Source organism: Oryza brachyantha, chromosome 11 (assembly GCF_000231095.2).
Source record: "Oryza brachyantha chromosome 11, ObraRS2, whole genome shotgun sequence".
Taxonomy (NCBI): domain Eukaryota; kingdom Viridiplantae; phylum Streptophyta; class Magnoliopsida; order Poales; family Poaceae; genus Oryza; species Oryza brachyantha.
The window spans coordinates 10,539,504-10,554,614 of NC_023173.2; the positions used below are offsets into that span (position 1 = coordinate 10,539,504).

The 15,111-nt window shown below is 39.7% G+C and overlaps 1 protein-coding gene across 1 annotated transcript; it reads right to left on the reverse strand.

Moving 5' to 3' along the window:
• Positions 1–8,222: 8,222 nt before the first annotated feature.
• On the reverse strand, positions 8,223–14,165 carry LOC102705763 (protein MICRORCHIDIA 6-like). Its single transcript, XM_015842171.1, has 17 exons — positions 13,748–14,165; positions 13,540–13,614; positions 13,392–13,426; positions 13,219–13,297; positions 12,864–12,953; positions 12,683–12,758; positions 12,505–12,583; positions 12,278–12,412; positions 11,873–11,971; positions 11,225–11,326; positions 11,000–11,146; positions 10,734–10,826; positions 10,442–10,605; positions 9,663–10,089; positions 9,025–9,101; positions 8,880–8,922; positions 8,223–8,775 (listed from the first exon to the last, which is right to left on the reverse strand). The coding sequence occupies exons 1-17, from the start codon at positions 14,163–14,165 to the stop codon at positions 8,671–8,673; spliced, it is 2,244 nt and encodes a 747-aa protein (XP_015697657.1). The 3' UTR covers positions 8,223–8,670.
• Between the last annotated feature and the right edge of the window lie 946 nt (positions 14,166–15,111).

The window sequence follows — 15,111 nt, forward strand, 5'->3', positions numbered from 1 at the left end:
AAACTTTAGTACACTGAGACCAGTAGTAATAAAAGACCACTAGCAATAGAAGTTACCGTGATTGTCCATTATCTATACCCGTCCTTACTTCCACCCATGTTTTCTCTCCTCGATACCACCTATTCCCACACCAGAGACGTACACCCCATGGCTCATACATGCCTGCATGCCACCAATTCGGGCACTCCAAACTTTACGTAGCTGCTGAAGAGGTTGCCAGGAGAGTTTTGTCGAAAATAATAGCAAGAGTGGAATGGTTGTGAAAGAACAGAAATGGGATGACCAAGATGGTAAAAATTACTTGAATAAATAAATGGAGCACTATGCGGTTGTTTGAAGGATATTGATTCTCCTTGGCTACGATAGTTCCCTCTCAATAGTTGTGTAGTTAAGATGGCAGTTCTACCTACTAGTGGACCACCGAGTTAGTCGGGTCTTTGTGTTTAAAATGGGGATATTATCAGCTGGATGTGTGGATGGGGTATAAATTTTAATTAATTGTTTTGAAATATTGGAAACTTTGGTCCCATCTGGCACAAGACAAATTCATCGGAAATTTTGAAATATTATTTCTCAAATTTTGTAAATTTAGCCAAATTTGGTCAAATTTTCTTCAAAATAATTCAATTAACTCCAGACTGAAGTTACCAAAACAGTACGTTGAATACCTGTTGAGTTGTGTTGACAAAAGTGTATTGGATGCATTACATTGTAGACTGTGTTGACAAAAGCGTCGTATATTTGAGACAAAACACGTGGAATCAACTTTACAGTGTTATCCCTAATCTTATTTATATATTGCTTGTGTGTTAAGAAAAACAACTCAAGAGACCCAAGTAGCCATATATCGAAGCCAACAATGTCGTCACCCTCCTAACAAAAATCAAGACAACTCCAATGAGTTTGAGCGCACTTATAATCTCATGAAACAACACGTCGTAACGACATGCACTCACTTTCCCTCTTTAAAAGGTGTCATGAAAATGGTTGCGCACACAGTGACGCAGACATCAGCAAACAAGATTTACAAATCATGCATGGCGTTGGGTCGATTGACGAAAAGAAAAAATCTAAACTCTCTTCATGTTGGAAAATGAGTCTGCGCCTAGTGGCCCAAGGACGGACGAAGGAAACGCTTTATGTTTTTTATAATACTCCCTCCATCCTAAATGTTTAACGCCGTTAACTTTTTATACATTATGTTAGTTAATTTTTTTAAATATGTAAAGTTATATATATGCATAAAAGTATATTTAACAATAAATGAAATGATATAAAAAATTAATAATTTATTAATTTTTTTAATAAAATAAATAGTCAAACGTATATAAAAAATGAACGACATCAGACATTATTTTTAAGAATGGAGGGAGTAGCAGAGGTAACAAACATTGAATTGTTGTTTATTCCGTGAAGGCATCTCGAGGGGTCACCGATCTGATATACACTTGCACATGGAGGCTTGTGGATGGGATCACATCATGGCAACTCTTGTACCCAAGTACCCAGAAGATTGCTTACTTAATTCAACGAGCTTTGCCTACTAAGTGGATGGAATTATTTCTGCTGTCCGACATGTAGCAGTTAAGACAATGATACCAGTCAGTTATTTATACTTCCCTGAACTTTGTCATTAACTTATATAATAATATATTGAATCTTCGGGAGAAACAAAACTATCCAAGCAAGCATGGACGCTGGATGCATTTGGAGATGCAGTGGGCCGAGGTGCATTTGAAAAAAAAGAAAAACTAATTGTTGGTTGTTTTGGATCCAACGAATATGATTTTATTATACTACTCAGGTAGCATGTGTAGTAGATTTTTTCTAGTGACAAAATTAGGATTAAAATATATAACATTACGAAAAATTTATGTATTATATATCATGTTAAAATAGATGAATCGATAAATATATCTTACCAAGTCTTCAAATATATTATTTGTTATACTTATAAAAACAATTAGTTAAATTTAAACTTTACTATACTGCTACCGCTAGCAATACAAGGTAATACCCTTTGTGATACGAGACCTTGCCACTACTACACAAGCTAGCAAATTTAACAGGTCATCCGTAACGGAACCTAACAGCCCGTCACACCCACACTCATCTGTGACGGGCCAAAATAAGACCCATTGTAGATGACTATATTCAGTTTGGCACGTCACCGATGACATACCATCTGTGTCGGGCCAAAATTTATGCCCGACACGACTTATCCGTGAAGACTCAAAATCAATGCCGGTCAGCGATGACATCATACGTGAAGGGCTAAAATAAAGGCCTGTCATGGATGAGTCATCCGTGATAGGCCAAATAAGTGCCCGTCACAAATTAGTCATCCATAACGGGCCATAACTATGGCCTGTCAAAGATGTGACATGAGTGGGCGGCGACTGTTTTCCTTCTCACCATTTCAAAATTTTTATCGTTCCTCCTCCCCTCTCTTCCCTCGCGTGATATTTCCCCTTCTCCTCACTGTTTCTCTTCCTCTCTCGGCACCAAGTACGAGTGGCTCCGCCGGCCACCCCCCCCCCTCCCTCCCCCCAATCTCCTCCACCTCCGCCCCGGTGCCGTCGACTTATTATTTATAAGCAATGTTTGCCTCGATGCAATCTCAGCTGGGAACGTAAGTTCTAATATTTTCTATCATAATAAATTGGAAATAATAGGATAACTTATTATTTATCAACAGTAACTTGTATCATTTCCATGCAGTACTACCATTTTATCCGTGTGATAGGTTGGAAAGCATGTCATGTCTCCTTGGAGTGTGCACTTCAATTACAACCAAATATGGTTTGCTTCAAAATATCGTAAAATCTAACATATGTGCAAAGTTGTTTTTTTATAACATGTGTGCAAGGTTGTATTTAGCATGGCTTTTTCCTATGCTTCAGGTTTAACTAACAAGGAATTAGCCTTGTAATTTTAGTGTCGAGCATGTGCCTTGGGGAATAGCTGAGAGTTGGTTTGATTAAAGTCTTATCTAGATGGAGTAAGCTGATAGACATGATGGAATGTTAAATGTAGCTGAAACCAACCTTTTCATGTTGCAACTTATCTGTTGTTTTGGTGCTGGAGTGCCTCACCAGTAGTGGCTTAATTTGTTATTAGGTTTGAATCTGAGATGGTACGAGAAATTGGATTAAAGTATAGATCGATATATATGTGTCGGGGGTTCTGGGAATATATATATATTGCTTCATTCATTTTTTTTGAGGGCATAGCTAGAAACATCGTGAGGCCATAAAATAAATCAAATTATCTTTTTTGTTGTGTATTTCAGTATCCGTGAAGGGCCGTAATAAGCGTCCGTCACGGATGAGTCATTCGTGACGGGCCGTATCTCATGGCTCGTCATAGATGACTTATCCGTGACGGGCCATAATTTTAGCCCGTCAAAGATAAGTTCTACTTATATTTTTTTCACTGCATCTGTGAAGGGCCAAAATATTTGTCCATCATGGATGAGTTATCCGTGACGGGCTATGAGCATCTCGGTAACGAGTTTTACTTTTGGCCCGTTAAAGATGATGCCCATCGGTGACGGACTTTGGCCCGTCAATAATAGGTCTTTCTCATCAGTGACTACTCATCACTGACCAGACCATTATCCGTTACAAATATTGATGTAGACCCATTACAAATGACCGGTTCTTTAGCAGTGTGCTTTCAGTTCCACCCGATCACCTTCTTCCTTGCCGCGTGCCAACATGCACATCTCTCCGCATTCACGCGGCATCGGCAGCCTCGAAGGTCCTGGGCGGAGGAAGCTGGGCGGCGGTAGGCACATTGGCTGCGGGCTCAGAGCTTCAGCTGCAGGAGCTTATGCTGACTCAAGCTGTGGAGAAGGCAGCGGCGTTGGGGCAATCCGACCATGTTTTCTCTCCTCGATACCACCTATTCCCACACCACGGGCATGCTTGCCAACATGCCACCAATTCATGCATGCCAAACTTTACCAAGTTGCCGAAGAGGTATTTCGGAGAGTTTTGTGGAAAATAAAAGTAAGAGTGGAACGGCTGTGAAAGAGGGGAAATGGTATGAGCAAGAAGGTAAACTTTACTTGAATAAATAACTGGAGTGTTATGCGGTTGCTGAAGGATATTTATTATCCTTGGCTATGATGGTTCCATCAATAGTTGTGTAGTTAAGATGACAATTCTACCTGCTATAGTGGACCACCAAAAGCTAGTCGGGTCTTTGTGTTTCAAATGGGGCATATTGTCAGCTGGATGTCTGGAAGGGGTTTAAATTTCAATTGTTTTGAAATTTTGGGAACTTGGGTCGCCTCTGGCATGAAACAATTTCGCCAGAAATTTTGAAATATTATTTGTTAAATTTTGTGAATTTAGTCAAATTTGGTCAAAATTTCTTCAAAGTAATTCAATTAATTCCAAACCGAAGTTACCAAAACAGTAGACTACACAAGGTTGGCAGTATGCCAATTTCCTCGTGCCATGAACTCTTACTAAGGAATGAATCATCCCAGGCGGATGCATTACATCGTAGACTGTGTTCGCAAAAGCGTACTATATTTGACCGATAAAACACATGGAATCAACTTAACAGTGTTATCACTAAAACTTATTTTCGTTTTATATAATATGGTGTTCGGTTTCTGTCAGTATTTATATGGATACTAATAAATATGCAGTTCATGAATAAACCAATACACCCCCTGTAGTGCAGAACGAAGGAAGTAACATACAATTGCAATATCAGAACAGGCGTCGTCCCAGATAACTATCAGATATAAGGTGGTAAATTAAACAGTAGCACCGTACCGGCCAGATCGCTCGCTGAAATCGCCTTTTTCTTCTAAAGAAATTCCCTTCCGATGTAGAGAAAATCTCACTAACCAAGCATAATTAGCATAACCCCACCCAAGCTCTGTACTGTTGGTCGGCTGCCCTCTGAATCCATGTAGCAGGAGAAAAACGGCAAATGATCAAGCTAGCTAGCCTCAACAGGAGGGCAAACAGTACCATGGGCAAGCTGCATGCGATGAACTCGTGACTCATCGTACATACTATGTAGTACATTAACCCAGCCTGTCAAAGTGCCAACGACCGGCCGGCCACCTCCATTTTCCGGCCGGTTCCTACCCACCGCCGGCACTATCAACCCGTATATATATATAACCATCACACCTCATGCACTCACAACAGGCTAGCTAATTCAGATCTCACTGCATTGGTTGTAGTCTGAATTAGTTCAGAGTGTTACATTCATCCATCAACATATATATATATATGGCCCCGAGGCTGCGAATTGGCCGCGTCGGCCTCACCGTCCGCTTCGTCTTCAGCGTAGCTCTGGTGGCAATGGCGACGGCGGCGGTGCTCACCGGCGGTCTGGTCGCTGCGGCGCCAAACGGCCTCAGCTACAAAACTGTTATTCGCAGTAACGCGGCGTGCTCTGGGTCGTGCGTGCCAGGGAGGTCCAACTTGCCTCGGAGGGATTGCCTTAAAATCTACCATTGCCATTAGTTCAGTAGTAATGTTTGTGAGAGTTTGCATTGTTAAAGTACTGAATCTTCTCTAGACTCTGGTGCTATATCTAATATAGACATCTGTGTCATTGTGTGGTGAATAGGGTTTGTCTTGTGCTCAAATTGAATTTCTGCAGCATCTTACTTCGTTCAGATTATATTGGCCTTTTCTGTATCTTCAGATGTGCACACTTTGTTTATGATACACTGGTTGTTGATGTTCTGAAATGTATTCTACACTGAATGAAGTGGCAAATATCACCAAAGTTGGTGAATGAACTTCAAACAATGTCACTTACACGGATGCTGGTGAGCATCCAACCACACTACATGTTATTTTCATCTGGTTTATAAACTATAACGCATATATATCAATTTTATGAACAATGTTACTAACACTTTGTCGGATGAAGAAATTACAAACATAGTTATAGATCTTGATGAGTTATAAAAATTTATTGTTGATGACTTTTTTAGTTGAAATCATTTAGTAGTTGAAAATATTGTTTGAAGTTGTCATATTTTTAAATTCAAATTTAAATTGTTTTAAAAAAAAGTTATATAGAAAATGACCAAAAAAAGTTATATATCCTGATGAGTTATAAAACTTTGTTGTTGATGACTTTTTTAATTGAAATCATTTAGTAGTTGAAAATGTTGTTTTGAAGTTGTCATATTTTTAAATTCGAATTCAAATTGTTCAAAAAAACGTTATATAGAAAAATGACCAAAATAAAAGTTATAAATCTTGGTAAGTTATACAACTCTGTTGTTGATAATTTTTCCATTTGTATTATTTAGTATTTAAAAATATAGTTTAAAGTTGTCAAATTTAAAAATAGTCATCTGTGATTCAGAGACGAGGGTTATCAGTGACGGGCCATAATTTAGGCCCTTCAGAGATGAGGGTCATCAGGCCCATCAGAGAAAAGAGTCATCCGTGACGGGTCATAATTTAGGCCTGTCAGAGATGAGAGTCATCCATGACGGTCCATAATCTAAGCCCGATTGAGATGGGTGTCATCTTTGACAGGCTTGATAGTTCAGCCCGATTGAGATGATTGAGACAATCTCAATCGGACATACATTTTGTGCCCGTCACAGATGAGTATCATCTCTGACAGGCTCTAAACATATGCGCTTGGATTTGGCTATGCGACTACATTTACAACGGGCTCATTTTAGGCCTGATTGACATGATTTCATTCTGACGGCCCAATAGCCCATGCATGCGATAGGCCGTCACAGATGAGGGGATCTATACTAGTGTGTCAAGCAAGTTTCATCTACCTACCTAACATGGAACATAGGTATCGGAGGCATCAGTAACTTTACGAGATCAAACATGATCAAACTAAGGAGAGTTGAGCATCCGGAAGTTCATGGCTGTTGCCGATGGCATGGAAGAACTCTAGACGGTTCATCTCCTCGTAAATTAGGCTAAAGCAACTAAACACGATATCCTGCTAGCTGATGTAAACAAGAGCAATAGTTGAACTCTCCATTTCAGGATTCACCGAGAACATTGGTAGCATTCTCGGGAACATGGTAGCATTATGCTAAAAGTTTGATCATGTGTTTTCATAAAGACCGTAAAATTTCTCAAAAAAACAACATAATCTCTATAGTGATACAAAAACAGACTACCCATGTGTTTAAGAATTGGAATAATGTACGGAGAAGTTTTGCCTCTAAACGGAGCATTGAACTGAATATTAAACACAGGAACTAGCTAGAGCATTTCATAAATGCAGAATATGTTAGAGATATGATCCGAATTATAATCTACAGTATATTTGGATTATACTATTAGTTTTCCGATATGACTCTTAGTCTTTATCTTTTAGGACTACTAGAGTTTTCTAATAAGACTTGTAGTCTTTTTCTACTATACTATTTGATTTCCTCTTATATGTGCTCCCTCCTCTTTTTCTACTAGTATTATTTGATTTTCCCTTATATATACTCATGTAAGTTGGTGCGATAGCCTGTTATATTCTCTGTGTGTAATTATCTCTTCATAATGATTATTGCTGGTTGACACCCACAATTTTTTTTCGCAAGGATTTATATGTTAAATATGTGTCTTGCCTCATTTTTCCTAACAGAATATAAAAGGCTATCGGATCACATATGAGCTAATCAAAGATGCACGGGAAAACATAGGCTGGTATTAACCATGTCAAAAAGACAGTACTCATGACCAGTCAACAGCACACAATTACACATGTAGGCTTTGTTCGGTTAGAGGGGGATTGGGTGGGATTGGGCCACAATCCCCGTGGATTTCTTCCATACGGAATAAATCCCGGCTCATAGAAAAATCGTTGTTCGGTTAAGCCTAGTCAGGGTTCTAGCCCAGTTAATCCCAGGATTTTTCCATTGTCTTGGCCGAGGAATTAATCCTCTCCATCAGTGGTGTGGAAAAAATCTCGTTATCTTGTGTAATAATGTGTAAAATCCCAACCTGCTAGTTTGTATAAATCCCTGCCAAAACGAATGGATGTTTTTATAAAAGAGATTATATTTAGGGATTCAAACCCCATAGGGATTGGATGACACGAGAGGGGTCCCCAATCTCCTCCGAGATAGATTCCTATTAGGGATTAAATCCTAACTAACTGAGCAACGCCATATTAGGAAATACCACTAGAACTTCTCTCCGAAGATCAAAATATGAACTAGTATCAATCTTTGGACTCTCGGATTTGGAGTTTGCCGGATTCATCTTCTGTTTGATAGAACTGTCTTTTACAATACACTGGTATAGATATTCCCTTGAGGATATGAAAATTCCTAAAATGCAATCTATCTTCCAACTTAAAGCATACTCATCAGGAAACAGCTTTTACTCAATTTGAGAGAACTGTCTTCATACAATACAGTGGTGAAGTCACCACCCCAAACCATTGTACAGATGATAAGCAATCAAGCCAAGGAACTCGGCGCCAACTGATATGTTTTTGGCCGAGTGAACATTTCGGTGCAGAAGCAGGATGCCTTCAATTCCTAAATTCCCTATCAAAACCTTGCTTCGGTCCGTTGCTTATCCCGATGATATTTTCGCCTCCAAATGCTTTTGATTGTTTAATAGAACACCTGTCACCTGAAATACTGCAAGCATGCATATGTGTTTGCAGGATCAAGAGAGCCACTGGAAGTAACAGTGTCTATCGTCTAGGTGTCCTGACAGGAGCAGGCACCGATATGAATTCCTTCAGAAGGCTCTTGTACTGTGCCTCCGCCTGCTCAAGTTCAAGTCGTAGCTTCTGTTCCTGCTTGGCACAACAAGTAAAAAAGTTCGTCATTGCAGTGTGGTTCATCATCCCAGTGCAGATGCACTGGTAGTATAGAATCAAATTACAGCTTCAGAAGTTACCTTGAGCAAGAGGTCCCTCTCTGCCAACTCAAATTCCGAACACCTGTAAATGCAAGTATGAAACAAAAAAAAAGTGTAAGCCCTGAAATTTTTGCCCAAAATTATTATGTGGGGGAAGTTAGGAAAGAGCTGTGGTTTCACTTACTCTTGACGCAGTAGTACATTCTCTTGCTTCAAGAAGGAGAATTCATTCAACTCTCGTTCTCCCATGTACTGGCATATCTGTAGTATCCAATGTCATTAGATCTCGATATAGCTTATGAACTATTGTGGCAGACAAAATTCTTCAATTGCAATCAGGAAATCGTCAAGGTTCACAAGAAACATGTACTATATGACAATTTATTTGCTAGTATAGGTTCTATTTCAGTGTTGAGGTGCTGATGTCGGTGTTGTGACTTGTTCTAAGTTTCTATACTCCTACTTTAAATATCATAGACAGCTCTCCTGTCCATTCTTTAAAAAAATGCATGTAGTTTCAAGATGCCGAGGTCAAAAACTTATAATATAATTATATATATCTATAATTCTATAAAAAAGAGTAATGGTGGTGCTAGTGAATCTGCCACCACCACCTACACTTACTATAGTTTTACAATATAGCCCTTAAATTTCTTGATATTAAAAACCAATTAAATATAGATTGATATCTATATATAAATTCAAATTAAGATAACTATTTCATATAAGAAAATTTAATGATATATCATAAAATCCGTAACAAAGCACGGGTATTTAACTAATACATATAAAAGGGTAAAGGGCATAGTGATATAAGCTAACCTGGTTACTTGCCTCCACAGTGTTGACCACCGAATCATATTTACTATGCTTTGTCAAGGGACCATCCATCTGGACAAGAGGTTCTAGTTTTCTTTTCCTTGTATCTGCTAGGTTTGTATCTGCTAGGTTAGTGCCAGTTGCCATAGTTGCTGATCCAGTGATCTGCATTCCTGGCTGGGAGAATACAGCATTTGATCCACCAGGATGGGCACAAAAGGCGATTGGAACTGGATTGTGATGGGTAATGTTGGGATTAGAAGGCACATGAGCCAAAACATGGTGATCAGCTGGAATCTGCTCTGATGATGATGATGATGTAGAAGTAGCAGCTGTGCCTGACAGAGTTGGCACAAGTGCCCGACAAGCAGGAGAGCCAGAAGCTGCACGGGGCACCTTATGGTACCCAATCAGAGGACTGTATAAATCCCTGAAAACAAGTGACACATTTGATACAGATTAATTCTACTATTCAGAAAGAAGATAATTGTGATGACAGTGAATCTGTTTTACTTACACCCATCAACTCTACTGTTTTAATGTTACCAAATAGTCTGTATAGTTTTATATATTATTTTATCTCTGAAATAGTTTTATTATGGTCTACAAGGTCGAATTGTTCTAGAAAACCTGACAATTGAATTGTTCCAAACAATATTAGCATGCGCAAAATTCATATGCATCCATATAGCAAAGCACGAGTATTTAGCTAGTTGAAATAAAACTAAAACAGGTAATCAAGTTAGCGAGTTTAGTTGAACAGGTGGATGTAGCAGCCATACCAGTACTCAGTCGTCATTTCTTTCAATCGGTTTATTAACTTCTGATAGAGATGTGACTTCTCGAAGTCCTGCTTGTCATGAGTAGGCCTGATAAAGTCCGCCTCTAATACTCCAGCAACGCGTCTGCCTTTGCTACTTGCAGTACTCAAAACTCGGCGAAAAGGCTGACAGACAAATGTAGTGTTAGGCAAAGTTAGCTAAAATATTGTTGAGTTAAGATTTATTTGATGTTTATGCCCATAAAGCATATTCAATTAAAGAAAAGGTGAATGAGAAAAAATCAGCAGCTCACCAATATAAGGCGATTCTTGTGGTATATGCTAAATCCGTGGATGCTGATAGTTGGAGCACCATCTAGAAATCCAATGGTTGTATCCACCTTCTCCTAAATTGAACAAATCCGGTGCAAAAAGGAAAGAATGTAAACAAGAGAGAAAATAAAATATCAATGTAAATCAAGAATGGACACTGTGCTAGGCATACCATGTTCAGTAAGTGAACATGTAATTGGTGTGTATGTAATTCATCAAACTGAAATGTTTTGTGTTCAAAACGAACCTCTTTTTTCCCATAGGTTTGAGGGATATATCTAATGCATTGGTAATGTCTGAGTTCAGATGCAATGTACTGGTGCTTAACTTCTTGTCCTCGGAGTACGATTTTGAAGTATTCAGGTAGTTTCAAATACAGGACAGAAGCATAGACCTGCAAAATGCAAATGTAACAACTAACAAAAAACCATTATTGTGCAGAAAAAAACTTATTTAACCATATGGTACTCACCCTAAGGGAATAGCGTAGCTGATTTGCCAAATGGCTTTCATTCATTGCTTTTGCAGCATTATTTGTTTCTGCTGTCTTTGGAGCACCACTGATCCGAATATCCTGAAATAAACAAATAGTACGAAGATGAATCGATCGACAAGGAATAATGCAAGCATATAAAGTATATTATGAAATACGAGGCTGACTCCGGTGTATTTTACTGGTAGTTGAATTTAATCCATACCGTTGATCTATTTTTATCGAACGACTATAATTAAATTATACTGCCAACAATGTTAGGTATACTAGAAATTTGAAAGGGTAATACCGTCCTCTTTATTGTGATTTTTATTGCAAAAAAGACAAAATTACAAAATATTGCTAATCAAGTAATTAACAAAGTAAAAATAATACTCCTTTTCTACTGACAGTATAATACTACAATTAAAATGTATCGGAGAGTTGCCCTGTGAAACACAGATGGGAAATAATGAACTTCGTAGCAAATGAAATCGACCGTGACTGTATAGGAGATGCGTTTAGACTAATAACAGAAATATTCGCAATAATTCAGCATAAGTCAAAGAAAACTTCAGAATCATGCACGTGTATATTTTACAATTCTAAAGTTTAATCTAATAAAAAATATTTAGATAATTTTGTTACCTTGTCATCAATATCGAAATCAAGCTCTAGATCACCATCATCATTCGACCACAAGTTGAAGACTAAAATCTTTGTTCCATGTGGACCAATGTCACAGAACTGTCCTCAACAATTGAGTTTAAATACCATTAGCACACTAAATTTATAATAATAATAATAATAATAATACTAAAAGTATAAATTACTTTTTTGCCGGGTCGGCTGAAAGCCGACCAAACTATATTAAGAAGAGCGGAAAATAATAAATTACTAACTACCACTACAAGAAACTTCTCGTGCATTACCCGGACGAGCAGGTAATGCAATATAAATAAAATGAAATAGTAAAGTTTGCCTCTTTTGGTAAATTAGATGTTTTGTTTCTGGGGAGTAACATAAAGTAGAATTTGGGCACTTCTAACATACATTCTGCAGCAGTTGTTCTTCAGTTGCAAAAGGGGACCATTTCAACAGAACAGAAAGGTTTGAGGAAAACTGATCAGGACCAAGCCGATAATATGGCTCAGCCTCTCCAGTCAACAAGCTGTACTTGTAATCCACCTAACGAATTAAACAAAAGAATACCATCAGAATAATCACAGTGACAAGTTCAGGTGATGAATCAAAGTTTCATGTGCTGTGCAAAACCATACCAGGGGAACAACAACATCCTTCTGGTCAGTTTCAGCTAAGAAAGTGTAAGAGAGAAGACCAATGGATTGTGTAGGCACGCTGTAAAAAGCAAGCAGTTTGCAGTTATTTTGAACTGAAAGTAACTGAAATATGGATAACAATTTGGTACAGGGAAATAAACAGAAAATGAGACTAGACCTGTTCTTCATGCAGCGGCTGAAAACAATGGCATCTGCGCCTAACCGCATTGTGCTAGTCTTGAATCCATTTCCATCTGGCCACAGCAAATCAGTGCCAATACATTGTTATTGCATAACAGTATAAGTTATGTTGGAGAGGATAAAAAAAAGGCAGAGTGAGTGATTCTACTAGCACCTACATTGTCCGATCGAAGAGCCTGACTGTTTATCGGAGTATCCAAAGCTCATGCAACGCCTCAGCGAATCTGGATCCATGCCTCCACCATCATCTATACGATATAAACAGAAAATGTGCAGACATTTAGTTGCATATTGTGACATTTAGTTCACATGATCAGAAAAAGGATGGGCAGATTTAGGTTGTGTAGTATTATGCAAATTCAAAGGTTGACACTAGCTCTATCAGGTAAGTATAATTAGCAGCATTTTCCTTTTGTCCAATGTCAGGATGTGGTTTCAGTTCAAAAGATCCTTAGACAATTTGTCAGAATAAATGTTGCATTAATATAATAACATTGTGACAGTAACCAGAACCTTGAACTAGTAAAGCTGGTGATCCGTTACAGTTGTTAACGACTTTGTCCACGATAATTCTCGTAGCACCAGTTTTGATCTGTCCAAAAAAAAAAAGAAGAAGATTCAGTCATCTGTACAATCCTAAACCATCAAACTATTGCAATGCATAATTTAGTGAGCTGTTGAATCACCTCGTCGACAGCATTGTCCAGTAACTCTGCAACAGCTGCAACAAAAATGTTGACGACGTGTTACAAACAATGGAACGAGCTGGCAATACTTCAGTTCAAAGATTGACAAATTGTACGATAATCGGTGATCACTCAATCGATCGGTTACCTCCAAATGGCCATTTATGCGAAGTCGCGTTCGAGTGGAGGAATTTTGGGTGGACGCACATCCGGTTCTGCAGATCTGCAAATGGAGCAAGAAGGGCAGAGAATATCATGGAGAGTTCAACTGAATTGAGTACAGGGTTCGAAGAGAGACAGAAATTGAATGGCGAGTTGTCTGCATGCATGCATGCACTGCAGCGTGGTTCACGTACTTCTTGGCGGCTGCACCGGCGAGCTCCCGCCGGCCACGTCGTACTCGCCGGCGCTCCAGAACCTCTTGCTGATCCTTGGCGGCACGGCGGCCTCGAGAGACGGCCGATGCGCTGAGTCCCCGACACGGCTCTCGCCCGGGCGGCGCCTCAGATCGCCGCCGCCGCCGCCTTCGCCTTCTTCCTCCGGCGGTTGGGATGCGGCTCGGTTCAGGACGCAGATGACCGCCTCCTGCTGCTGCTGGTGCTGCTGCCTCTGCACGGCTGCTGCTCCTCGTGTGCCACGCTGATCCAGTGACGCCGCGGCCGCCGCCGGTGCCGGTGCCAGCAGCTGGAAGGCGCTGAACCCACTGTGGCCTCCCGGGATGGAATTGATGGGAATGGGGAGGAACAAAGGTTTGATGTCTTGCTCCGCGTCCATGGCTGGAGCTCGTCGGCGTACTGTCTAGTGTGCTAAGTCTTGTCGTCCCGCGGCGTGGTTCGCCGTTCCTGTACATTCCGGTGGCACGCGATTAGAGCAAACAGAAACGCATTAACATTCTTTTTCAAGATAATGGATAAAAGCTCCAAGCCTCATTACTGAGTAACATAAAAACATGAAAGAAAGCTGACATCCGAAGAAATAAAGCTACAAGTGTAAGACTGTGTTCAACAAAGGGGTTGGAAACTTTACCCTGCTACGTAAAACGGAGCGACAGAATTAGAAACAGAAAACACACTGTTTTATGGTTCGAAAAACATGTGCACCAAAAAAAATAAAGAAGTAGATGTTAGGAAAAGGGAGAGAGACCACAACAGATCACATTGCTGGTCTAACTAGAACTTTGATGTTGGAATCGTGTTGCCTACAAACCTTGTTGAACACAGCTGCATAGAAACCTTACATAGATGTTATCATCATCAACACGACCATTGTCTAAGGCCGCGTTCAGCCATTAGGGTGTTAATCATCAACACGACGTATGCAGATTACCCGATACTTTATGTGAACTAGCCCATAGTTATTTTTTGCGGAAATTAGACTTTTAGGCCACAGAATCACTTGAGCCCAAGCCCAACCAACCGGCTCAACACCACATCCGCCATCTAAAATAATCCGCTTCATATCTACAGCCGCACATCATCCGCACTAACTGTGAATCCGCTAAAAATTTATGGTTTATGATACGGTTAGGTGACTATCCATCTAAATCTAATTTATTTGCACCCCTAAAAGCCATGGCCACCATCATCTCTATGACCACTCACTCCGTGCCACAATTCACATGGTTGTCGTGGCTCAATCTCCATGAATATCTCGACATCCACCTTGAGCACCTTCAAGCATTAAGTGGATCGGGTGTCATCATGTGACATGCATTCATGCC